Below are 27,328 nucleotides of genomic sequence, written 5' to 3'. Positions count from 1 at the left end.
AATGGCACAGTGATAGAAGGTCCTGAGGATGCGGGGGCTCATGCCGAATCTTTTCAGTCTCCTGAGAAAGAAGAGGCGCTGCTGCGCCTTCTTCACTGTTTTGTTTGTGTGTACTGACCACGTAAGATCCTCAGCCAGGTGTACGCCAAGGAACCGGAAGCTGCTCACTCTCTCCACAGCAGCGCCGTTGATGGTGATGGGGGTGTGTACTTCTCTGCACCTCCGGAAGTCCACTATCAACTCCTTTGTCTTTGCGACGTTGAGGGTGAGATGGTTGTCTTGACACCAGTGGGTCAGGGCGCTGACCTCCTCCCTGTAAGCCGTCTCATCACCATTGGTGATAAGACCCACCACTGTAGTGTCGTCCGCAAACTTCACAATGATGTTGGAGCTGTTAGTGGCTGTGCAGTCGTAGGTGTAGAGTGAGTACAGGAGAGGGCTCAGTACACACCCCTGTGGAGCACCAGTGTTCAGTGTGATGGGGGATGAGGTGATGCTGCCCAGTCTGACCACTTGGCGTCTGTCAGACAGGAAGCTAAGGATCCAGCTGCAGAGGGAGCTGCTCAGTCCTAGATCCTGCAGTTTCCTGTCCAGCTTCGAGGGAACGATGGTATTGAATGCTGAGCTGTAATCTACAAACAGCATCCTCACATACGTGTCTCTCTTCTCCAGGTGTGACAGGGCAGTGTGTAGTGTCAGGGCTATGGCATCATCAGTGGACCTGTTGTGGCGGTATGCAAACTGTAGAGGGTCCAGTGAGTCGGGTAGTGCAGAACAGATGAAGTCCCTGACCAGCTTCTCGAAGCATTTGCTTACGATGGGGGTCAGGGCTACAGGTCGCCAGTCGTTCAATGAGGAGATGGTGGAGGATTTGGGTACAGGGACGACGGTGGCCATTTTGAAGCAGGCTGGGACTACAGACAGAGAGAGGGAAAGGTTGAAGATGTGCGTGAACACTCCAGCCAGCTGAGCCGTGCATGACCTGAGGACGCGGCCGGGAATCCCGTCCGGACCAGTAGCTTTGCGTGCGTTCACCTTCCTGAAGCACCTCCGCACATCCTCCTCAGACACAGTGTGCGCACTGACGTCATCCGCGGTGCGCACACTGTCCGGTCTCATGGTGTTCGCTGTGTCGAATCTAACGTAGAATACGTTTAGATCCTCACACAGAGAGGCCGTGGTCTGCGGTGTGCTGGTTTTCCCTCTAAAGTCTGTGATCGTGTTTAGTCCCTGCCACATACTCCGAGGGTTGTCAAACTGTTGCTCCACCCTGTCCCTGTACTCACGTTTGGCTGTGACATGCTTTAATCTAATCCAGTTAATCTTGTTAAATAGTGCAGGAACGTGTCTTTGCTTGTGTGATCTACGTGCGCGTGTGTGTGTATGTGTGGTGGTGGTGGTGGTGCTGTTAGGCTTTCTATAAAAATCACCACACGCCTCTGCAGTTTCAATAAGTACCATTAGATAGTGCAAAACGAGGTTCATGTCTACTTTAGGATAATGGGACAATTATCACATTGTGGCGTCCCACTTGGGTCTCCACTCGCAAGTGAGTTGAGAGTAAGGGTTTTGCCGAGTTGTGTGGCATGATGTGTTCAGTTGATGTGTGGTGATGAATAAAGTCGGAGTGGAAAGTTAGAGCTCCTGTGTCGTTTGTACCATAGCTCCACATTGGTGACCCTAGATTTGGACATGTTGCAGGCCATGGATGATGCTGGCCTCGCCCTGGATGCACCAGTGACCGCTGGCCCTCTGCCTCCTGCCGTAGCGCTCAAGTTGCCGGACTTTTGGCTCCACGATCCCCCATCATGGTTCGTTCACGTGGAGGCTCAGTTTGCTCTTTGCGGCATCTCAGATGACGACACAAAGTTTCATCATGTGGTGGCCTCGCTTGACCTGTTAGCCACCCACCGTGCAATGACCCTCCTCCGGGACCCACCTGCACACAGGAAATATGTCGCCCTTAAGGACCTGCTGCTTCGGCGATACACCTTCTCTGATGCCGAGGGAGCTCTCGGGCCTGTATGGGGTGATGGCTCTGGAACTCATGGAGAGCATGTTGTCCTTGCTCGTCTCAGATGATGGGGGATTGCTCTTCATCCATCTCTTCCTCTGACAGTTGCCTGTGGCCGTGGGGGCCAGCCTCATCAACTCCCTGTTTCTGGCAGTGAGGGATTACCGCTCCCTGCTACGGACCTGCCGACAGCACCTCCACCTGCCTCCCCCGGAGCGGCAGATCTGGCGCTGACAGTGGGAATCACTACACGACGGCACCGCTGGAAAGGCCTTTGCCCCACATGTTGCTTTCTCCCGTGTATGTCAGTGTCGAGTACGCTGCCATGGCCGCTGAGCAGAGCACCGACCCGGACGCCCTTGCCCTTTGGTCCGCGCAGACAGGCCTTGTGCTGGAGGGCACGTCGGTGTGGGATGGCAGTCCGCGTTTGTTGTGCGACGTTTCTACCGGTCACCCACGCCCTATCATTCCACGTTTGTGGCACCATCGTGTTTTCGACTCCATCCATGCCCTCTCTCATCCGGGTGTACGGGGTTCAGTCAAGCTGGTCAACGCCAGGTTCATTTGGCCAGGCCTGTGGAAATCTGTGATGAGCTGGGCTGTGGCATGCGTTCCATGCCAACACTCGACGATCCATAGACACACTTAGCCACCCCTCGAACCTTTCCACGTCCCTGGTAGGCATTTCGACCATGTGCATGTCGATTTGGTCGGCCCTCTTCTGCAGTCACAGGGTTTCACGCACCTTGACTGTGGTGGATCGCACGACCAGGTGGCCGGAGGCGGTTCCCCTGGTATCCACGACGGCGGAGGTGGTGGCCAGGGCATTTGTGTCAACGTGGGTTTCGTATTTTGCCCCCCCCCCCCCCCGCTGACATTACCTTGGACAGGGGCCACCAGTTCATTTTGGAGCTTTGGTCTGCCATGGCTGACGGCCTGGGGGTCAAGGTCCACCGCACTATACTATACCACCCACCTGCTAACAGAATGTGCGAGCGGTTTCACCGGTCACTCAAGGCCGTGCTCCAATCTTCCTTAACGGGCGGCAACTCAGTCGACTGTCTTTCCTGGGTTTTGTTTGGGGTTGCACTGCGCGGTTAAGGAGGACCTCTGAGTTTCTCCGGCCGAACTCGTTCTTGGGCAGCCCCTCCGAGTTCCTGGAGAATTTTTGCCTGAGAGCCCCCCTCTGTGTTTCGATACCTCTGTGCCGTCTCTCCGTTCCTCAGGAGGCTCCTTTTCTGTTCCTGGCCCAGTGCACCACTGCCTGGCCGACGTTTTTGTTCCGAGGTCGTTGGACTCTTCTTGGTTTGCAGGCACGATGCCCATCAACCTCCCTTGATGGCCCATATAGAGTTCTTAAACCAGGCCACAAGCATTTCATTTTGGACTTCGGGGGTCGGCAGGAGGTGGTTTCAATGGACCAGCTTAAACCTGCGCACGATCTACCGATCTACCCACCGCGGCCCACCTGCAGCTGGACTGTTGGATTCTGCCTTTTTCTCTGAGGATTTATGTGTTTATCTAACATAAACACATAAATCCTGAACCTCAGTGGGTTAAATATGAACGACCGATCTTTCACTGCGCTGTTCACTATTTAGAGAGGTCTGGAAATGTCAGTGCAGATTTGATCACTTTTGCAGCAAATGACATAGAGGTTGTGTTATTTCTTTCCAGCCTTCAGGCTACTCTGCAAACACATTCACTGTAAGAGGTGGTACTGCTCTTTCATATTTCCTCAAATTTTAATTTACGGTATCTTTGGAGTCAAACCCATTCAAGAAAACAGATAAGACAACAATTTGGTAAAAGGAATAATGAATAGTAACAGAGACTGAGAGGTCATGCCATTTTTTTTAATTACAGAAACCATCTCTGCTGAGTACATTGATTACTCTAGCCCATTCCAAATAGGCCTTAACATTAAAAGCTTAAAATTCCTTTTCCTGAAGGGAAGTTAACTTGAACATGGCGCATAAACATTCATCTCACAATACAGCAGCTATTTACCCAGCAAACCTAGCTAACTAGCTGCCCAAAGTAAGAAGCTAGCCTCTCAGAACATGTTACACTATACAAATTACAATCTCTTTTCCTTTTTGAATACAATGTAGTAACAATGAAGATGATTGTCTTTATCCTACAATGAATGAAAAACATTGTCTGCCCATTTGAAGAAAGCTTGAAGAAAAACCATTTAGCATTCTCCTAGCATTAGCCTTTTTTAATCTTTACATGCTATGCTCATATATCATGTATGCAGTCATCAAATATACGTTTTGCAGATTCTAGTGAACTAGAACAACAAAAAAGGTCATTTAACTGAGTTTTAAACTCAAGACTTGACAAATTAGCTAACAAAGATATTAGCCGGTTTATCTAGCTAAAGTTAAGATTAACTAGCTAACTGATGACTCTTACGGGTAATTAAGCTAAAGCCTTATGAGTTACCTTACCCTAAAAAGACAAACTATGTGGGTTTTTTTTTAATATTTATTATTAGGTACACGTTGCTAAAAATAAAGTATGTTTCTATGTGCATTTTTTATTTCTATACAGACTCCATTTAAATCAATCATGCCAGCTTTGACTTAAAGAGGAACTATTATGCCCTCTGTTCATCTAAAATATACAGATTCTTTTAAACAAAACTGTTACAGTAAAAAGCCAAAGGCTTCGATTTGTCCATACAATTTTATTTTTTTATTTCCTCGTGTGCTTTCTTTAAATTCTGTGTTCCGGACACTGAATGATTACAAAGTACAGACACTTCTCCTTGGCCAATGAGAACACAGCATCTTTGAGGGCGTGATCCTTAAAAAGACTGCATGTTTCAAACATTTAGCAAAGAGGGGACAGTACAACATAAACAATTAAACTGAAACTCATGTAGAAAACAGATGAATATAAAGCAAATCTACAAAAATAAAAATATAGCGCTAAACATCAGGACAACAGGCCTCATATTAAAGAAGAGAAGCATCATGTGAGTCAACAAAGTGAATGCGAGTACTTCCAAAAGGTTGAACTGTTGCAGCTTAGTTAGAACTTTTTTTTTTACTGTAAACTGAAATTAAACACTTTTACCATAAAAAAGCAGCCCAGGCTCAGTAAGAGAAAAAAAACACTTAGTAATAATAATAATGCTAATAATAACAGACGGATGGGTTCCCTGCTACAGAGCTGCCTAGCACAGTAATACTGTTAGATATAGAGACACATTGTGCTATACAGGCAGATACACACATAGAGATGGGGAAAACATATTATATTATGTTCTGGAGTAAACACATTTTATAATTGTCATCATGCAACAAAGAATAGCAACTATTTATTTCAGAAACATGGCACATAATCAGACAGATACATATAAAATATAGAGATATTTCTTATATTGCATTTTTATTAATACTTCATATAAGACATAAGGCATACTGTGGAAAATCTGCCCCCAGTGGATTGTGGGTAGCAACTGATTGTCCTTTCTGTTAGTGAATGGCTTATTGCTTCTCATATATATATAAACAGAAAACTTCCCTTTTGCTATTCAGAGCTACTGGATCACACAGGGAGTGATGGTCAGGCCTTTCTGCTGCTGTAAGGTTCATTGTTGATTCTCATTGAGTTTGAGGAATGTCAAGGCAGCACTTTGTTAGAAGTGACGCTCATAAAATACATCAGTTTAACTGACGGCATTAAACTCGTTATTACATGTTCTAATACCAGAAAAAGGCATTAAAAATTCAAACAATATTTCTTTTTAATATTTATGCTGAGGTGTCAGTTTAGCTCAGTGGGTGAGCAGGTAACCATGTGCCACGGGGCCAGGCAGGAGTGGCCCGGGCTCGTTTAGCCCCCCGTGGGAAAGGCAGCCAATGGTGTGCAACAAAGACATGATTCTTATCCTCATGTCGTTATGTGGGGACCAAAGCTGGTGCTCAAAAATCCAAGGTGGTCAAGTTATTCTGACTTTTTTTTATTATTTATATTTATTATTTATTTAACCCTCCCTGCTTCTTCCTGTTAAGAGGGGGGGGGTTTCCTTTCCACTGTCAGCAGGTGCTTTTTTTGTGTTACTGCAGGTTCTCTACCTTATAATACAATCTATTAATAATGATATTTTATGAGCACCACTTCAAGTATAGTGTTACCAGGTTTGTTTGGACGAAAGCTTTATGTGATCAGGTGAAACTGACCAAGGTTTTAGATCACTGCTACGTGAAATAGACCACTGCCTGGGTGTCTGTCTCCCCAGTCCAAACTGGGAGCTTTTTTCACAGAAGACGGGCCGATGGCACAGACTAAATATCCTGGGAAAGTTGACTTTGGAGACTTTGTTTAGCCAGTCCTTCAAACTGTGTTTGGATTAGTTGGGCTCAGTTTGAGCAATAATACTGCTGAGGTTAGAGGTTCAATCACCAGGTCCACATGCGGCACACTGTCATGCACCACAGGCTTTAAACGTGTGCCCTTCATTATATATGTTCCAATGTATGTTTGCAATGTACACAGATACCTGGATGTGGTGACACCAAAAATGATGTGTGTGTGTGTGATGTCCTGCTTAACAAGGATACTTCGTGCAGTCTTGAATCAAACATACACATCAGCGCCCCCTCCTGGTGCTCCTGGGACGGATGGATAAACAGTGTCTATCACACACACACACACACACACACACACACACGCACACACACACGCACACACACGCGCACACACACACGCGCACACACACACGCGCACACACACACACACACACACACACACACACACACACACACACACACACACACACTGGCTGGGAAATCCAGTGAGTAACTATTCACTAAACACAGTTGATACAAAAGCTTTGAACCACCCTGATTGTTTGAAACGCAGGTCAGTCAATAGGAATGATTGTCATCACGATCGTCTGTTCATTGCTGCCAGAACACGCCCACCATCCTGACTTTGGCACTGGGAGTCACAGAGGCTGGCACTTAGAGCACTGGAGCCGGTGTAACAAGGAGACCCAGAAGGAAACACAGGGCGGGTGTCAGAGGTGACCATGGCGTGCTCCCTGAGGAGTGGATGGAAGATGTCTTGATTTCAGAGGTGAGGAAGGCAGACAGAGGGACGTGGGACACCAGAGTGGGGCTGGCATAGTTGATGAGGGAGTCAATCTTCTCAGCCTCTTTACTGCAGGCTTCAATCTGCAAAACAAAACATTATTTATACACAACAACAGTCACCACAAGGTGCTTTATACTGTATGGAAAAGGCCCAAAAAACAACACGCTGTGAGCAAGGGCTTGGTAGCAGCAGATCCTAGGGAAAGCTGACTGCTGTGGCTGCTGGAGGAAGACCCACTATGTAAGAAAGCTGCACGTTAATAATACAATAAGATTTTATTTATATAGCACATTTAAAAACCCGAAGGCACACCAAAGTGCTTCACAGTAATATGGAGAGTCAACATAAGTCAAAAACAGGGTACAAATCAGGCACAAGCACAGACAGGATAGAGGCACTAACAGACCAGGAGAGTTAGATAAATACAAAATATGCTACGAAGGCAAAAACAGCAGTAAAATTAATAAAAAATAATACATTTAATAAACTCTAATAAAAGATTTAAAAGTTTAAAAATTAAAAGATTTAAAAGGGTATTAACTGGTCGGGAAAGCCAAGTCAAATATGCTTTTAATCTTGATTTAAAGGACTGGATAGAGTCCAAGGCTCGAATAGAAGCAGGGAGGCTGTTCCAAAGCTTGGGTGCAGCTGAAGCAAAGGCACGATAGCCTCTGGTCTTCAGTCTAAACTTAGGTTGGGCCGGGAGTAATTGACCTGATGATCTTAATGCACGACAAGGAGTGTACAAATTGAGGAGGTCAGTGAGGTAGCTGGGCGCAATGTTATTCAGGATTTTAAAAGTGAGTAGCAAGATTTTAAACTCAATGCGATATTTCATTGGTAACCAGTGTAGATCAACAAGAGCCGGAGTAATAGGGTCAAATTTTCTAGTGCCAGTAAGAAGGCGAGCCGCAGCATTCTGAACGAGTTGCAGCCTTCGAAGAGAGAAGGCTTGGAGACCACAGTAGAGAGAATTACAATAATCTAACCTGGAGGTCACAAAAGCATGGATAAGTTTCTCCAGGTCCCTGTGTGGTATATAATGCTTAGCTTTAGAAATCTGGCGCAGTTGAAAAAAAAAAACAGATTTAACTACAGATGATACTTGCTTATCGAGCTTAAAGGAGCTATCCAAATAGACACCCAGGTTACGCATAGAATCAGGGAGAGAGTTAGTGTAACCCAGTTCCTAAAATCATCTCAAACAAAAAGAGAAGAAAAATTAAAACATTTAATGTTCATTGTCCTGTTCTTACTGTCCCTGTTAATGAAAGTGAAATGATATCAAAATATTTATTTAAACATAGAAGGGACGCAGATTATATATGATATGCTCTGGTCAAACAAGGGTTAAGTTTTCTCAGAGGGTTGATGAGCTCTGATGAGAGCCTATTGTTTTACTCCACTCCTCGCATGTCAGCCAATCGGTGAAGCTCTAGGCAGCTCTTGTCCCTCCTTAGTACCAGCTCCCAAGTTTTCAGTCTCTTGCTTCTACAGCCGAACAGAGCAGACTGACTAAAACTTTTGTTATCGGTAAGCTGGAGAAATTAACCTCTAACGAGTTAAAAAAAATACGATCTAAACTGATCTTTTTCACAAATTATGTATTTGCACTTGTTGTTGTCAAGGGCAGAGCGAAACCGGAAGGTTTACTGAGCTGTGGCTCCACGTAAATGCTGAGCATCCACTCGACGGCGGTAAGCTAAATGTGGCTAATCAGACACGTGATGTGCGGAGTGTGGGTACAGTTGTTGCATGTCCCTGAAACGCTGTTGCTATGCTAGTTAGATCATTAACTAAGTCATTAACATGTGAAAAGCTGTAAATGGTTAAAGCAGCTAAAAATAACTTTATGAGAGATAATTGTAAGCAGACTTTATCCTGCTTCCTGTTTAAATTTTGATGTCAATCAGTTGTTTTACAATACTCAGTATTGAACACTTGGAGGTAATTTTTAGTGTATTTCCACTTGTACTAGTAGGCCTATGGTACAAGCGGGATTAAGAAATTGCTCACAGACAGCCTGAGAGGCCGAGCTCGAAGAGTCCGGACAGGGATTTATCACTGAATTAAAAATTTTGAATAACATTCGGGCGTTGTGGCTATTAGTCTCAATACGACGTAAGGCTCGTATAGTGTCATTTAGCCATGGTTGATGAGAAGTTCTGGGACGTTTCATCTTTATAGGGGCCACAGTATCTAAGATGGAACAACAGGTGGATAGCATAGCGTTGGCAAAATCATCAACCAATGGAAGTGTGTAACAGTTTGTATCAGTGAAGTCTGGATCAAAAAAGGCAAAGTTTAGAAAGGCCATAATGCAGTTAGCCACAGTCTCAGAGTTAATGATACGTACAGGGCGATGACAGCCTTTAGAATTTAAATCAATTGCACATAGCTCAACATCAAACATAACCAAAAAATGGTCAGAAATACCAGCATTATCAATGTCCATAGTACAAATATCCAAAGCATATGGGAGGACTAAATCCAAGGTATGACCTTTAAGATGAGTTGGTTCCCTGACCCACTGTGTAAGGTTAAAAGAGTCAATTAGGGCAAGAAAATCCTTGGCTAGGGGGTCATCAGCACAACAAATATGTATGTTAAAATCTCCAGTAATAAGAGCTTGGTCATAACTTAATAAAAATGAACCTAAGAAGTCAGCAAATTCACAAATAAAATACCTATTATATTTAGGTGGTCGATAAATCACAGCACATAGAATCGTTGGGGGTCCGGCAAGCTCCACAAGCTGAACCTCAAAACTAGAATAGGTAGGAGAGGGCAGTTGCCGAACTTTAAGTTTGTTTTTAAAAACAGAGGCCACGCCTCCACCTCTTCCCGAAGGCCTCGGTGAACTGAAGACTACACAGTCCGGGGGTAGTAGCTCTGAAAAAGAAGAGGACTCACCAGGATGAATCCAAGTTTCAGTCAATAACTGAGCATCAAGCCGAGAGGAGAGGAAGAGGTCATTTAAGATGAAGGTTTTATTCACCAGCGATCTTGCGTTTAATAAAGCCATCCGAGAGATCGGCATCTTATCTCTGCTGGAAGCACGTCTTAGCCGGCTTAAATGCCTGAGCCGTACACCATCACTGGGGGACCCAAGCCAAACACGAACAGGCAGAGAGACTACCGGAGAAACCGGACAGGCTTGTTTACCAACCGGACAGATCCAGCGATGGTTGAGCAGCCTGAAGGATGATGGATCCCGAGCAGATGGAAGTCGTATAATCCCCGCGGTGGTGAGGGAATTAGCTGCAGCTGATGCTTTAAGGTAAGCCTTTAAGCGAACCTGAAACCCACTCCGTTTGCCCCACTTCCTATAGCGCTTCTGAGGCGGGGAGCAGAGAGGGGAACCGTATGAACCAGTAGAAGAGATGATACGTGGAAAGGTAGCATCTCCCAAATTCCAGCCTTGATCCAACCCAGCATAGGGGGGGAAACAAAGATTTAACAAAGTATCCCCGTCATAGGTGATTAATGCATAACCATCTGGGGGGCATAGTGCCAGAAAGATAACAAATAATAAACAAATATCAAGGAAAAGAGATTGACAACAGAGACGAGGACGGCCTGCCGCACACACTGGCGCCATCTTTACTCAGTCACGAAACACACATAAACACATAGTGAGTGAAAAAGGTGAGTTGGGTAGAAATACTGCATGGGGAGGCCTAATCCCACTGAACCTCAACTATCCAGGCCTAACTACATGCTTCATGACTCTCTGGCTCTCGGAGGAGGAGGGCCCATCTTTCACCCTCTCCCTCCCTTATCTTCCCTGCTGCTGCTTCTATGTCTTTGTCTAGTTTCGTCTAACTCTAACCCTCAAAGATTTCCTCAGTCTTGTTCTCTAAAACCTAAAGGATGGATTATTATGGATTTGATCAACTGGTCCCGTAACGAAATAAAGTTGGAGACCTGATGTGTTTGGTTCATCTCCAACGTTCCCCTCAGCCTTCACCCCGTCGACTGCAGCATCCACACAGATAATAATATAACATAAATAAATCCAATAAAGCCTACAGAGCGCCAAAGCTGCTCTTCTTGGGGAAACAATGTGTTTGGCACAGCAAAGCATTGAGACCTGAACTGCACTCGTCACGACTGCCGAACAGAACACGTGATTAAAAGATCATGTGACAGCAACACACACAAATGCATGCTATTAATTCATTCAGGGGAACGTCACACAGCTAAAGTGTAGCCTTTCACTGCAAACACTGTGAACACAATGTTCACACATTCTCATCAAAGTAAAGAACACATAAGCGTGTGCAGAACAACAGATATAACAGACTATATCTGTGTGTGTGCACGATGGTGTTTGTTACCTGCAGAGGTGTTGGCTGCTGGTCCATTGGGGCGATGATGACCACCAGCAGGTGGTCAATACTCAGGTAGCCGAAAACATCGCACTGCGGCACTGAGATGTGAGGCCGCAGGATCTGAAGGACATCGTGGACCGTCACCGGCTGCTTCTTGTTCAGCTGCACGCAGCGACACACAGCATTACATTCATGTTGCTGTCCAACTTTCATACAACAGGTCAGTGACACTTTAATGAGGGCAACAAATGCTCCCAGCACAGCACCACAGTATCTGTCTTTACTGGAAAACACTGACACAAATATAATGACAGCATTGAGCTTACTACAGAAATCGATGCATTTCTAGTAGCGCTGTCAGTGTTAATCTAGTTAAAATGACGTTAACGCCATAACCACATTAACGCAGCAAATCTCCCCTTTGTGGGGCTGCACAGCGCTAACGCGTCACCGCGCTAACACGTTGACACTAATGGAGATTTGCTACGTTAATGCGGTTATGGCGTTAACGTCATTGTAACGAGATTAACGCTGACAGCAGTAGTTCATTTACATGAAAAAAAGACTTCACTCTGTCTGTCTGCCTGGATTTAAAAACCAAAGTGCTTAAAATGAAAGGTTACAGAACATGTTCAGCACCATGTTGTGTCAGTACAGAGCGTGATGCCACCAGATTGGTTGGTTGGGTCAGTACATCAGTTTATGTTAGCCAGCTACTGAGGGGGTCACGTTTGTGCCGCCCCCAGCTGCAACTATGAGTCCTATGTTGGTAACCTGTCCACTGTCACTGTGTTAAACACTAAGTGGCTCTTTGTTGTTGGGCTAGCTTCACTGAAACAGGAAAATCTACAGCTGTTAGCCGTAATGTTCAGGTTTGTGAAGCACTTTATAACACAAGAGACTGTGTGGTGACCGTTCCAGTGTAGTAACCTGTGCTTGGGAAAAGCACAGGTTACTACAGCCTCATCACACCACAACATTTACTGATTTATGATCAGGACATCCATCAGCAGCTCCACATCACTGTCTCCCTCACTCACATTTGGGCTGTGCTCTTCCTCTGACATGAAGTAATCCAGGCAGGCATGGCTTCCTCTGAGTGTCTGGGTTTGATTTTTTCTACATATCAATCTATATTTTCTGGATGTTAGGATTCCCAATCATGCTTTTATAGAGACGTTGTTTGTGGTGTGATGTGTAACCTGTTATGTTGTAAACTATTTTGATGTGCTTGGGAAAAGAAAGACAATTTTATAGAGTAACCTAGTGCTGATCACTCAGTACACCCTCAGCTTATTGACTGGTGTTTATGTACCAGCATCAGCTGATGACCTCTGTGTGACCTCTTCCACACGACTGTAGCTGACCTACAGTGTAAACACCCTGAGACGTTTGTGATGATTGACTCTGACAACCTCCCAGCAGTCTGTAAAATGAATAAACCTCTGAGAACGCACAGGATGTATGCATGTTGATGTGTTCAAAGACTTCCTGTTTCCACCAAGTCTGTGAGGAGGTGGAGTCAGGATGCCAGCCAGACCCTGCAGCACTGCTTGGATGCGACAGACTGGGATGATCCATATGGGGAAGACATCAACAGCAGCACAGACTGCATCACTGACCATACACATTTCTGTGAGGATACATCCTCCCAACTAGGACTGTATGTCTGTTTTCCCAGTAAGAAACCCTGGATCACCGTTGACCTGAAGGCCAATGAAAAGACCTTCCTGGATGAATATTACTTCTACAGTCAGCAGATGCTCGCCCTCGGGCACCCTCTGCCGGCCTGGCTCTAGGGCGAGGCCTGGTAACCCTATCTCAGGCAGGGTGAACGGTTCCCATGGTGTTCTTCTGAATCGCTCTTTGTCTGGTCTTTCATTCGCACTCACATTCGTACCTATGGGTACTTTAGATTTACCAGTTAACCTAACCCCACTAACTGCACTTCTTTGGACTGTGGAAGGAAGCCAGAGTACCCGGAGAACCCACGCCATCACAGTGAGAACATGCAGTCTCCACACAGAAAGGCTGATGGTGGAACTGAACTCAGGTGAGGCTACAGTGCTGCACACTGCACCAATCTGTCCAACTCTGAGCTCCTAAAATGAAGAGACTGCATTAGAAGAATGCTTTGGGTCCTCACAGTTTTAGGCAGTTGCACTGACTTAAAGCTGAAAGCTCTTCAACTGCACCTGAGTTGCTTCATTTCAAATTCATTGTGGTAATGTACACAACCAAAATAAAAAAAACATAAACTGTCTCTGTCCAAATATTTATGGGTTTGATGGTATAATTCAGCGGTCTCCAACCTTTTTTGCGCCACGGACCGGTTTATGCCCGACAATATTTTCATGGACCGGCCTTTAAGGTGTCGCGGATAAATACAACAAAATAAAACTAGTACTGGTACCAAAAAAAAAAAGATTTATTCATAACACACGTGAAAAGCCCCAGGAAAACAGAGTTAACGATAAAAACGATAACAAAATAACGCTGAAAACCGATAAAAACCCTGAAAACCAGACATTTCACACCTGAGCCTCAACTCTCGCGGCCCGGTACCAAACGACTCACGGACCGGTACCAGTCCAAGGCCCGGGGGTTGGGGACCGCTGGTATAATATATACATCAAAATGTAGCCACCATCCTTCTCGTTCATCCAGGGTCAGTCTCATCAAGACAGGATTTACAGTTCTCCCATGAATGTCATAAGCACAGCCTCCTCCATCTCCCTTGCCCATAGAGGACAATGCTAGAGCGGCTCAGACAAAGTCTCACACAGCATCCCTGTGTGGGAATAACACATCACAAATTTTGTAAGTAAATCTATCTCTAAAGGCGCTATTGAATTCTCACCAGGTGTGTTTAACAACCCATCCAATCCACGGAGAAATCCAATTAAGTGGCATATTAATGAGAAATGACACAGACACAAAGTACTGAACTTGCTTATTTGATCCACATGGGGAACATTTATTGTCCTCCTGATTTTGGCCGTCAGTCTTCAGACCCTGAAGCTTTTGTGGGCCCCTTGTATGAACTCTTAGCTTTAGCACTTTCCACAGATTCAGGTCAGGTGACTGGGCCCTTCCAGCAGCTTTAGCTTCCTTCCTTTGGCTGTTTGTTTGGGATCATTGTCTTGTTGCAGCAACGACCCTCTTTTCATCTTCATCATCTTGGCAGCAGATTTTTATCAAGAATGTGTTGGTACATTTTCCCATTCATCCTTCATTCAATTACATGAAGAATGCCAGTGGTGTATAGAGAAAAAACAGCCCGACACTATGATGTTCCCAGCACCAAATTTCAGTTTGGGTATGGTGTTTCTGGGGCGATATGCAGTACCCTTTCCCTCCAAACATGACGTAGCATCCAAAGAGTTCAATCTTGGTCTCATCTGACCAGACCATAGTCTCCCAGTACTTCACAGGCAAATTTCATCAAACTTTAAACGGACTTCAACATACTTTTTCTTAAACAATGGCATGTTGCATGGTGAGTGTGCATACAGGCGGCTGAGTGAATTGCTTATTGTTTTCTTTGAAACAGTTGTACCTGCTGATTCCAGGTCCTTCTGTAGCCCTCCACAAGTCGTCCTTGGCTCTTGCACAACCCTTTTGATCATTCTTGTTACTCCTCTACCTGAAATCTTAAGGGCAGCGCCTGGTTGTAGCCAGTTTATAGTGGATGCTTTGGGATTGTGGTCCCAACAGTGCCCACTGGAACCTTCAGTAGTTCTTCTCTAAACAGTGCTTTCAGTATGTTTTGAAAAATAAGGATGTGAATATCTTGAGAGAGCTCACGGTTTTATCTATTATGAAATGTTTCTGGTGTACATCTCGGTAATGAGACAGCGTTTTATAGGCCATCAGTGGGGACTGAACCAGCTTCTATTAGTTTGCAGGACTGCTTTCTATTTACTGACAGATTTCAGCTTTAAACTTTCCACGCCTTTTTGCACCTCCCTTTCTTCATTTTACATGTGTCATTTCTCATTCTTACACATAACTTATGGACATGTATGTCTGATTTCTTTGAATGTGTGGATTGTACTGGTTGTTACGACACATCACCATGAAAACTGGTCAATATTGATTTTACCTGCTCTAGCTTTCATACCCTACCTATAAGTCAAACCTAACAACACTGATTAAAGAAAATAGTACTTTGAAACTCCCTTTGTCATCAGCATAAATCATTCATAAACATATCATACTGGACAGTGGATTTGTTACCTAAACAAACAAACAGCTGTGAACCGTCCATACCTTTGAGAACGTGTTCATTCGCTCTTTGCTCCAGAGGATCTGCAGGATGCTGGCACATATGGGACAACAGGCTCCTGGATAAAGTTCAGAGAACATATTATAATAAAATGCAACGTCTTTATGTGACACTATCCTACTTGTACTGACAGTTAAAAGTGTTTCAGACATTTTTAACCACTTTACCTCACATCCACAGTCAACTTAGAATCACCAGTTAACCTAAAATGCATGTCCTGGCCTGAGGGAGCTGCAGTCATCATGCAGGCACAGGGTGAACACGCGCTCTCCACATAGAAAGGCCCTGCCAGGAACCAGTCCTCACTACTGTACCACCGTACTGCCCATGACGCTACATAAATGTCATGTACACGGTGTAATTTTATCTGCTGGCTGACCCCAGTTAACCTTTTCATGTATGGTGCTACTCCACTCACCTGGTGGAGTGACAGGGTGGCAGCCTGGAGTGGACAGACTTGGACATGAAACCAAACTGCAGGCTGAGTCAGGGGCCACGTCAGAGACAGCTCCCACAGCTCTGCAGGGGGCCTCATAGTCCACAGTGACACGGTCAGAATAGGCGCCACACACCGTGTTGTAGGTTTCGCCATTATGGCCACAGACTTGTTTTGGCTTTCTGCAGCCTTCCTGAGGACAGAACACACCAGGCACTATTTACATTATGGGAAGTGTATTTGATTGTCTTCTTTTTGTACTATACATACATACAAACAAAAGCTATGTTTAAGGTACTGTTAGTCTGATAAAAAGCACTAGACAAAACTAAAATGTACCTTTGTTGTGTTTTTGAAATAATTTCAAATGGACAAAACTGTGAGTCATCTTCGATCAATCAACAAGAAGATTTTGCAAATTCAAAAAAACAACAATAACTAAACTTCTTTTAGTTATGAGTAAAAAAGAATAGAGTACAGAACAACACCAAACCAAAGAGTAAAACAGTGAAATGTCGGGGGCGTGGCTAAACATATGGCTTTTGGTGAGCTCCCGGCATAAAAGCCTTAGAATTATACTTTTACTCCACGAACAGTGAAATTTACCACCTGTGGCCATTTAGTATAATATCATGCAAAAATATGCCAGCGAAGAAGGCACTAAAATTAAAACTAACCCTTCTCCAAATGGGGAAGACGATGTATCGTATGCTAGTAGTCAAGCTAACTCAGCAGATGATGCTAGACCTGAGCCACGCGTAGGCGAAAATACTGGAACGGCACACAACATGGATGTCATTCAGATTCTCCACGAGATCAGAAATGACTTTTCCACGAAAATTGATGTGGTGCTGGAAGCCATACAGGACGTTAACAGGGACGTGCAGGCAGGACTTCTTGGCACGCATGGATGAAGCAGAAGTGCGAATTAGCAACGTAGAAGACACAGTTAACTCAGAGAAAAACAAGTCTGATGCACTTGTTAAACAGGTAGCTCTCCTCACAAATAAACTTTTGTCCCAAGAAGTAATCGGTTCTTCACTTGTGTTATAAGCTGCAGAAGAGACTCCAATGAACATTTCAGATATACATTTTCGTGAAAATATTTACTATCGCTGGGAGACATGAAGAACTTGTTAGTTGTATTTTGTTCTTTTAAGATTGCTTGGTTTGGTCTAACTGCTCCCTTATTTACACTGGATCGGTGAGTGCACAGGAGGGAGGGCTGTCTGGTTCGGGGTGATAGCTAAGGAGATTTGTTTATGGCAGATTTTCAGCTTTGTGTTTGTTTTTTCAATACTCCTCAAAACATGAGGTGCTTCCAAATAAGAAGTTTAAATTTACTTCTTGGAATGTAAGGGGGATGGTAAAAGTGACTAAGCTAAAGCAGGTTATTACCAGGCTTTAGCATCTGAAGTCCTCAATCGTTTTTATCCAGGAGACCCATCGACTCAGAAACAACTTGGTGAAAGTACAAAGGAGATGGCCATGCAAAGTACTAGCGTCCTGTTTCCCATCTCATTCTAGAGGGGTTATAGTGTTAATTCACAACTCAGTGCCTTTTCAGGTAAATAACACTATTTATGACAGTGCGGGTAGATTTTTGGTGGTCCAGGGTACCTTCTTGAAAGGAAATATAAATTTGTTTAATGTCTACGGCCCCAATGATGACAACCCATTGTTCTTTGAGAATGTGTTTTTGTTAATGGCCACCCTTCCTGGTAAGATCATATTGGCAGGTGACTTAACCCTTTAAGACCTACCACAGAACCAAGTCCGCCAGAGCTTATATTATATTTTTACATGCTGTGGAGCCATTTTTGGGAGCATTTCAAGTTGCTATACATCAATACAACCATTATAGCCCAAACTTTAATAATATGTCTGCATTAGGTGCATAGTAATTACATAAATTGCAAAAAAGTGCAATAAACTACAAAGAATTTGAAAATCGTCTTTTGTTTTTTTAAACATATATTTCTAGTTAGAGAAATTTAAGAGGCTTATCCCTCAAAACTGTAAATACAAAAAAGTTGCACAAACTAGTTTCCCACCACAGGAAATTTATTTTAAGTGTCTTCATAGTTTTATTTTTGAAATACACCAATTTTTATATACTGCAGGAAAAACGAAAATAAATATTATAGTGCAAATTTGCAAAATAACAGCATATGCATCACAATAAACTATTTCCAGCAGTGAAATATGAGTCCTAAGCATCCCAGAAACGACACAGAAAGTCATGAAGTCAAACATAACTTTTAAAAACACAAGTATAAGCTCATGAGGTACGATGGTAAAAAAAAAACTACATTTCCGCAAAATGACGTCACTTCCGGTTTCGGGCAGGTCATGCGGTCATGTGATAGTTCACGCTGATGGACGTAGGAAGTGTTACAAACAGCTGATTGGATCGGCGAAGCGTGTTTCTGGAATATTATGTTTTTGTTGCTGCAAGTGATTTTTATGCAGTTTTTGCAAAGCTATATGTGGAAGGAAACTGTGACCTAGGACAAGCTGATGGCATAAGATGTAAGTACAACTCCTCCAGTTTCATATGCAAAAAAAATTATTGCGCTAGCTTACGTGGTTGCAGAGCTACCGGGATTTAAAAATAGTTACGCAAAACAGAGCGTGCCCGCTCCGATCGGCTGTAAAGGGTTAAATTGTACCTTGGGCCCAAAGACTGATCGCTCGTCAGGGACAGATACCTCACATTCTCAAACAAGAAAGAAACTACTTCGATACATAGAAGATTTGAATCTCTCAAAGTCCTACCAGAACGGAATGCTCATGCTACTCTTCAACATTTAAAACCCACTCTCAAATAGATTATTATCTCCTCATCGTTGTTACCTAGTGTAACTGACAGTATTCACGGTAGTATTGTTCTGTCAGATCATGCCCCAGTCTCGCTATTTTATAATGTTGTACAAGTGAACAAACACTATTTTAACTGGTGCTTACACCCTAAAATTTGGTTACAAGATTCTGACTTCATAAAATTCATAGGAGAAAACATGGATCTCTACTTCTCAATAAATAGAAATCAAACAAATGCAACCACCAGGGCCGTCTTCGTGAATTGCTACCTTACCATGGTGGAAGGTTTGTGTGTCCCAGGGATTCCAGGGGCTATGTTGTCTGGGGGCTTTTGCCTCCTGGTAGGGTCTCCCATGGCAAATTGGTCCTGGGTGAGGGACCAGACAAAGAGCGATTCAGAAGACCCTTATGAGAAAAACATCGAGGGAACAGTTTACCCTGCTCGGAATAGGGAATGTCTTTGGCACTGGTACAACACAGGAGGTTTTCAAGAGCTGTGGGACTCTTCCCAGCCTCAGGCTCAGGTTGAAGAGGTGCTCCATCACCCCACACAGTTGGTCCGCGCAGGACCTGACCACTCTTGAGCTGATGCCATCTGGACCCACAGCTTTCCTTTCCTCCTCAGTTGCCTCCTAACCTGGGTGGTTGAGAGAGGCAGGCTGGAGCCTTGTGTTGAGTGTGTATTGGATGCTGTTGTTGGGGGTGGGGAGGAGTGAGCAGGGTGAATAGAGGAGGTGTGAAGTGTCTGAGGTGTCAGAGGTGGAACAGCAGTAGTGGGGGTGGGTGAGTCAGTAATGCATGTAGTAAGGCTGTCGATGTCCTCTCCGTGGTCGTCACAGATCACCTCCCACACAGTCGACTCAAAACAATCCTTATGAGCCTCCTCGCTCTCCTCCGACCATCTCTGTACTGTGCGGGTGGCTGGTGGCTCCCTGCGCACTAAGGGCTCATACACAGGGACAAGGTGCACCAGGTTGTGGTCAGATTTGCCCAGTGGAGGGAGAGGTGATGAACTGTATGCCTCTTCTGCATTGGCATACAGTAAGTCCAGTGTTTTATTGTCTCTGGTGGGGCAGGTCACATACTGGGTGAAGGTGGGCAGTGTGGAGTCCAGTGAGGCATGATTAAAGTCCCCTGATATTATGAGAAGGGCTCTCGGAGATTGTGTTTGCAGTCTGCTGACCACAGAGTGGAGAGAGTCACAGGCTGCATCTGCGTTGGCCGAGGGGGGGACATACGCTGTTATCGCGATAACATGCGAGAACTCCCGGGGCAGGTAGTACGGACGCATGCTAACGGCTAACAGCTCAATGTCTCTGCTGCAGAGTTGTTCTTTCACAGTGATGTGCCCAGGGTTACACCATCTGTCGTTCACAAACGCTGCCACTCCCCCTCCTTTCCTCTTACCGCTCTCTCTCGTCCTGTCCGCCCGCAGCAGCTGGAATCCCGGTAGCATCACGCTCGTGTCTCATGCTAGCGGTGTTAGCCACGACTTATAGAGATTAAATACAAGCTTCTGAAAATATGTATGACTGTAACTCTAATAATAAAAAGCCAAAACAATCTAACTTTTAAACGTGGTATAATTAGTTTGAAAACATATGTGCATAAACAGTAGAACAGAGAACCTGCTAATAGTCAAAATTGCTGAAACAACTTAATTTAAAATATATATTTTTGCATTTCTTTGTGTCTGATGGTGTTGACAAAAACCTTGCACTTCTCCAGCAAAAGCATAAATTATTAAAAAATGGGAGACCAAAACATGGTGAGACAGCCAAAACTTTGTGTAACAATTATATGTAAATATTAGGGGTGCAACGATACTCGTATCGATATTGAACCGTTCGATACAGTGCTTTCGGTTCGGTACGCATATCTATCAAACAATACAAAATTTGTAATTTATTTTATTTATCAACTTTCCTTCTGACGATGCTGTCTGTGTTGAGCGCTCAGTGAATCTGCGTTCGACTACTCCGCCTAGGCTGCACTGTCGAGCGCAGATCCACTGAGCGCTCAACACAGACAGCATAGTCAGAAGGAAGAGCGCAGGGCAAGCTAGCAAGACAGAAGTTAAGCTCTCTTCGCAACATGGCAAACTGAACCTCCCCCACCCTCATTCAGATCTGGCGTTTGGAACTATTTTGGTTTTTATGTGAAGTATGACCCTGAAGGTAAGCGAGTCATGGACTAAAGTAAAACAGTATGTTGGATGTGCCACACAATGCTCAATTACATGGGTGGGAACTAGTGTGTTAGCGCAGTTAGCTCGTTAACGTGTTGGCCGTCCAGCCCCATGCACGGGGCGATCCGCGGTAGCTCGTTAACGGAGATTTGCCGTGTTGTGGCGTTAACGTCATTTCAGATTAACCTGAAAGCACTAGTGGGAACACAACGAATATGACTGCACATTTACGCCGACATCATCCTAGTGCAAAGACAAGTGGAAGCAGACAAAAACAACAAGCATGCATGCTACAAACTTTACCCGAGTCATTTAGACAGCCGTTAGCACAGGATTCTCCTTATGGGGACCTGATATGTTTAATATGCTGCTGAGAATATAGCCCAGAAGAAGCGGATAGTATAGCTTTTATTTTGGAAAGAGCCATTTATCTGTAATAAACTCTCTTTTCCAAAGATGAGTGATTCCTCAATCAGATACAAGGCTCACAAAATCGCTAGCCCGACGTCCTGGGGCTAGCGATTTTTCCAGTCGGGCTACCAAAATCTATCTCTGCCGTGCCCATCGGGCTATCGTAGGAAGGAAAAATATATGTCAATGCTTTTGCATTCTTTCAGAAATGTAGCTGGGTAATTATGTCATTGGCATCGGTGAGCCACTGTCAATATGTGACATATTGAAATCGCGTTTGAATTTGCGCTTGTTTTTTGCTTTCACTTTGCAATCGCGCAAACTGTGTATAGAGAGCGACAGCACTGATCTGTGAGTGATGATAATTTGTGCACCAATTCCTCTGACATCGTCTTATCAATCGTTAGCTTACTATGAAAACATGACAAGTGAAATCTCCCGCAGCAAGCTTAAACATGTGAGAGGTTGATCGCGCAGAGAATCGCTGAGCTTATGTGAGTGCGTGTGTAAAAGCAGCAGGATATATATTTCAGTTCTGCTGAGCCAAATAAGACAGGTCAGGGTGAAGAAGTGACAGCCAAAGAAAAGCTTACCACAAAACGGAGAAGTTATGACAAATCAGACTATAAGGCAAAAAGAAAGTGCAGCTTTATGGTTTCATGGACAAAATAATTTCTGTGGCTGCAATATGACGAGCTAAATAACCAGGGCTGCACATAAGTGGTCCGCAGGTGCGCATTCGCTGTCAAAATAAAAAACACGCACAAGGGTTAGGGTTAAATTTAAAAACTGTACTTTTGAGTTAAAATATATATTTATAATTTTAATAAATGACAAATTAAAAAGGCATGAACATTTTTTTGTATCGAAAAAATATCGAACCGTGACACCAAAGTATCGAACCGAACCGTGAATTTTGTGTATCGTTGCACCCCTAGTAAATATGTTTTTGAAAAAACAAAAAATATATTTTAGAAAATTAAAACCTGTTTTGTCCCTAATCTCAGGAATCACTGATATTATAAATTGCTATATAATTCAGATGGCTTACTTGACTCTGAACGCAGAGTTTCCTTGATGGCCTGACCATCCCTTGTATTTCTGAAGATACAAAAATTGCTTTGGAGAAGGATTTGGATCTGAATGATGTCTCTAATGCCATCACAAGCATGAAAGGACGTAAAACAGCTGGCCCAGATGGGCTCCCGATAGATATTTATAAACTATTTAAAGAGAAAATAATAGCCCCATTGACCCTGTGCACGAGAAAATGCTAACTTCCTGGTTTGAGACCGGATGTGGGGTTGTACATTTCCGGTAGCTTTACTTTGCAGTCAATCGCTACTGCGACGATATCCTCCAAAATCATGTCCAAAACTCGAAAACGGAAAGATTGCGTTAAGTTACAAAGAGAAGGTGGGAACACTCACCGCTGCTGTGTCATAAAAAGTCTAATGATCAATTTTGACGTTTAAAGAGTTTAGATCGATCAGTTGTTTACATCACTCAACACAAGCAGAACTGCATCACTGCAGCAGAAGACACATCGTCCACATGCAGAAGCACATCTCTGCATAGTGACTGGTCTTATGAATTAAACAGGCAAATGTTCAGCATTCAAACTACAGGTGACGAATAGTCAAACCAGATGTTTCCCCGTTATGTCGAGATCAGCTAGTCAAGTACACACCTACACAGCATGTTAACAAACCGTGAAAAAAGCCACACAAAAAATGAATGATTGCTGGTAACGGTTTCTATACATTAGTATTTACGAAGGGTATGTTGTGACTTACCTTCAAAATTACAGCGGTCCCTCGCTATAACGCGGTTCACCTTTCACCTCGCTGTTTCACAGATTTTTTTAGTGCAAGTTTGCTTATTTTTACGTCACATTGTGTCCTGCGTCCTGATCGCTGCAGACGATCTCCTCCGTGATGTCTCTCCTGTACAGTACAGAATCGCTGCATCGATGCTAGCAGTGTGACTCTGAAGTGCAGTACTGTATGTCCACGATGTCCACCAAACGTTTTGCACCATCAAAAAATAAAATTGGCTACTTGATTTCACCTCTCGCTGGTTATTTTTAGAACATAACACCTGCGATAAACAAGGGACAGCTGAGAAATATAACATTTGAATCCCTTTTCTCTTTTGCTCTGAGGCGCGGGGAAAACATATCAACAAGTCGATGAACATCATTTACAGATATGTTGGGTAAATGCCTGAGACATCTATAGAAATGTAAATCGCCGCTTGATTCATTCATTTGCTTAACTTGTTTTGGGCCGTAAACCAGGCGCGAATAGGACACCGGAAACAAAGCTCCCCACAGGAGTTTCCGCACCGGAAGTAGCATATGCTAACGTGCACATAGTCAATTGGTAGATGTGTATTTGGAATCCTTTAAAACAGGGAGTCTCCCTGCTTCATTACGAAATGCTCTGATCACTCTTATTCTAAAGCCAGGCAAAGAGGCCCCTGAACAAGGTTCATACAGACCCATATCACTTTTAAATTCCGATGCAAAGATTATAGCAAACGTTTTAGCAATGAGACTAGAAAGGATACTACCTGCCATTACACATACGGACCAAAATGGTTTTGTGCAAAGCCGACAGGGGTTTCACAATGTGAGGAGAGTTCTTAATATAATTCATGCCTGTGAAGAGTTCCCTGACAATGCAATCTTATCTCTCGATGCAGAAAAAGCATTTGACCGAGTGGAATGGCCCTATATGCTCGAGGTGCTTAAACGGTTTGGATTTGGTGAACATTTTTGTGGATGGGTCAAAATAATACTTGTTGATACTACTGCAATGATATCTACTAATAACTTCATCTCTCACCCTTTTGAATTGTTTCGAGGTACGAGACAAGGGTCACCAATTTCACCTTTTCGTTTTAGACATGGAACCACTGGCGATAGTGGTTAGATCACACACCTCAATTCACAGCATTAAGACCATGGATATTGAACACAAGATAGCAATGTATGCTGATGATACTATTTTGTTTCTATCACAGCTTGCAGAAACAATACCTGCTCTCTTGGAATTGATTAATCAACTTGGTACAATCTCGGGATTCAAGGTGAACAGAGAAAAATCATCAATTATATTTTTAAATGGTAATGAGAGGAGAAAACCATTAGTATCCCACCCATTTGTGAATGCTGCATAAGGATTTCGATACTTGGGCATCATAATAACTCCAACTATAAGCAAACTTAGTTCAACCAACTACGAACCCATGGTAGCAGAATTGGGGGAAGAGATCAACAGATGGACAACATTGCCTATATCTATACTGGGAAGAATAAACATAAAAAAGATGACCATATTACCCAAATTCCTATATGCTTTTCAATCAGTTCCACTAGCCCCGCCACCTTCTTTTTTCCCAAAAAACAGAAAGCTTCTCTCTAATTTTTTCTGTAACAACAGGAAGCCAAGACTTCGACTCTCTCTCCTCTACGTGCCCTATGATAGAGGAGGGCTACAGTTGCCAAACCTAGAATGGTATTATTGGGCTGCTCAGCTGAGGGCCACAATGTTTTAGTTTTCTAAATACGTTTTCTTGCTGTGGGTAGAAATTGAAAAAATGTTTTAATGTTTTATCCTAATATAGTGGACATATGTTATAAGTGTACTGATCACAAGGGTCCATTGTACCACTCTTTGTGGGAGTGTGAAAAGATTCAAAAGTTTTAGTGCTCAGTGTTAAAATATATTTCTCAGATCACCCTGTCCCATTAAGTCCCAACATCTGTATTTTAGGCATTTATTAAGATGACTGTAATTTAGCTCAGACAGAAAGATGGTTGACCTTTTCTTACTCCAGGCCAAATGTTGCATTGCAATATGCTGGAAGAATGTTGGTGGCCCCTCTTTTGACCAATGGTTAAACAGTGTGTCATCAAGTTTAGTTCCTGAGAAACTGACCTATGTGGTTAGGAAAAGATCATCAGAAGTTTTTGACATTTGGAAAATGATCCTGGAGCTATTAAAGACTGGGGATGTTGAGGAACTGGAGAGAGAGGATAATGTAATGAAAATATGCAACTAAATTTGGGAATGTATACAGTATAGACTATCCTGTACTTTTTTTTTGTTTTTTATTTTATTTTATTTTTTTAATTTCCCTTAGTATTTTTTTTAATTTGTTTTTTGAATGTCTTGCTTTCTTAGTGCTTTCTTACTGCCACATATTCAAGGTGTTTAAAGTGTTGGATGTTTATGAATACAAAATTCAATAAATATCCATCCATCCATCCGCTTCCGCTTTTCAGGGTCGCGGGGGGCGCTGGAGCCTATCCCAGCTGTCATAGGGCGAAAGGCGGGGTACACCCTGGACAGGTCGCCAGTCTGTCGCAGGGCCAACACACAGGGACAGACGACCATTCACACTCACATTCACTCGCACATTCACACCTAGTGGCAATTTGGATTATCCAATTAACCTATCCCCACAAGCTGCATGTCTTTGGACGGTGGGAGGAAGCCGGAGTACCCGGAGAGAACCCACGCAAACACGGGGAGAACATGCAAACTCCACACAGAAAGACCCCGGCCTGATGGTGGAATTGAACTCAGGACCTTCTTGCTGTGAGGCAACAGTGCTAACCACCGTGCCACCGTGCTGCCCTCAATAAATATGTTTACAAAAAAAACCCAGTGAAATGTGGATTATTAAATATTAGGTCTCTCTCCTCCGAGTCTCTGTTAGTACATGACTTAATAATTGATCAACAAATGGATTTACTCTGCCTTACAGAAACCTGGTTGCAGCAGGATGATTATGTTAGTTTAAATGAATCAACACTCCAAATCATAACAACTGTCAGAATAGGAGGAGTGGCAGCATTTTTCCACACCAGCCTATTAATCAACCAAAGACCCAGATAGACTTTAAATTCATTTGAAAGGCTGATGCTTAGCCTTGTCCACCCCAGCTGTCATTACAGTCAGCGTCTTTATGAAAGTGCAGACATGACAAAAGACACACTGTCGAAGAGTGCCAGAAATGATTGGTAACTAATTATTCAATGCAGAGTGAGTGAAAAGAACAGTTAGGCTGCAGTAGGCCTAGGCTGCTGGGGGCTCCTCATGATGCACTAAGAGGATTCAGGGTCACCTGATCCAGCCCTAACTATATGCTTTATCAAAAAGCAAAGTTTTAAACCTAATCTTAAAAGTAGAGATACTGTCTGTCTCCTGAATCCAAACAGTTCCACTTTTCAATGCCCTGTTTACGGTTTACAAACACCCCAGCGCTCTGAGACTGACCTGCTCAGTTGGGGTGATAGAATACTACCAGGTCTTTAAGATGAGATTCACAGGGAGCCAGTGAACAGAAGCCAAAATGGGAGAAATGTGCTCCCTCTTTCTAGTCCCTGTCCACTTTTGTTGCAGCCGACTGAAGGTTTTTCAAGGCAAGGCAAGGCAAGGCAAGTTTATTTGTATAGCACAATTCAACAACAAGGTGATTCAAAGTGCTTTACAGAGACATTAGAAACAAGAACAAATAAAAAGCATGATTTAAAATTGAATAAAACAAGCAAATAAACTAACTAACTAATTAACAAACAAACAAACAAACAACAGTATATAAAATCAAAACAGATAAAATCAGAACAGTAGATAAAATCAGTAGTTAAATGTAAGTTTTGAAATTTAAGCTTAAAGTGTGGATTTGGTGCTTTATTCAAATGCAGCTGAGA

The 27,328-nt window shown here is 43.6% G+C and overlaps 1 protein-coding gene across 1 annotated transcript in view; it reads right to left on the bottom strand.

Moving 5' to 3' along the window:
• Positions 1–5,617: 5,617 nt before the first annotated feature.
• Positions 5,618–27,328, bottom strand: part of reck (reversion-inducing-cysteine-rich protein with kazal motifs) — a 100,997-nt gene continuing 79,286 nt past the window's right edge. Inside the window, exons 18-21 of the mRNA XM_080865841.1 lie at positions 16,167–16,377; positions 15,733–15,806; positions 11,467–11,622; positions 5,618–7,206 (exon numbers count right to left, since the gene is read on the bottom strand). Of these exons, the coding sequence (XP_080721967.1) occupies positions 6,994–7,206; positions 11,467–11,622; positions 15,733–15,806; positions 16,167–16,377 (654 nt within the window). The 3' untranslated portion in view covers positions 5,618–6,993. The remainder of the gene's footprint in view (positions 7,207–11,466; positions 11,623–15,732; positions 15,807–16,166; positions 16,378–27,328) is intronic.

This window comes from Rhamphochromis sp. 'chilingali' (genome assembly GCF_963969265.1).
Source record: "Rhamphochromis sp. 'chilingali' genome assembly, chromosome: 18".
Lineage (NCBI taxonomy): Eukaryota > Metazoa > Chordata > Actinopteri > Cichliformes > Cichlidae > Rhamphochromis > Rhamphochromis sp. 'chilingali'.
The sequence above is the reverse complement of the archived record's forward strand: the minus strand, read 5'-3'. Positions and strand labels throughout refer to the sequence as shown.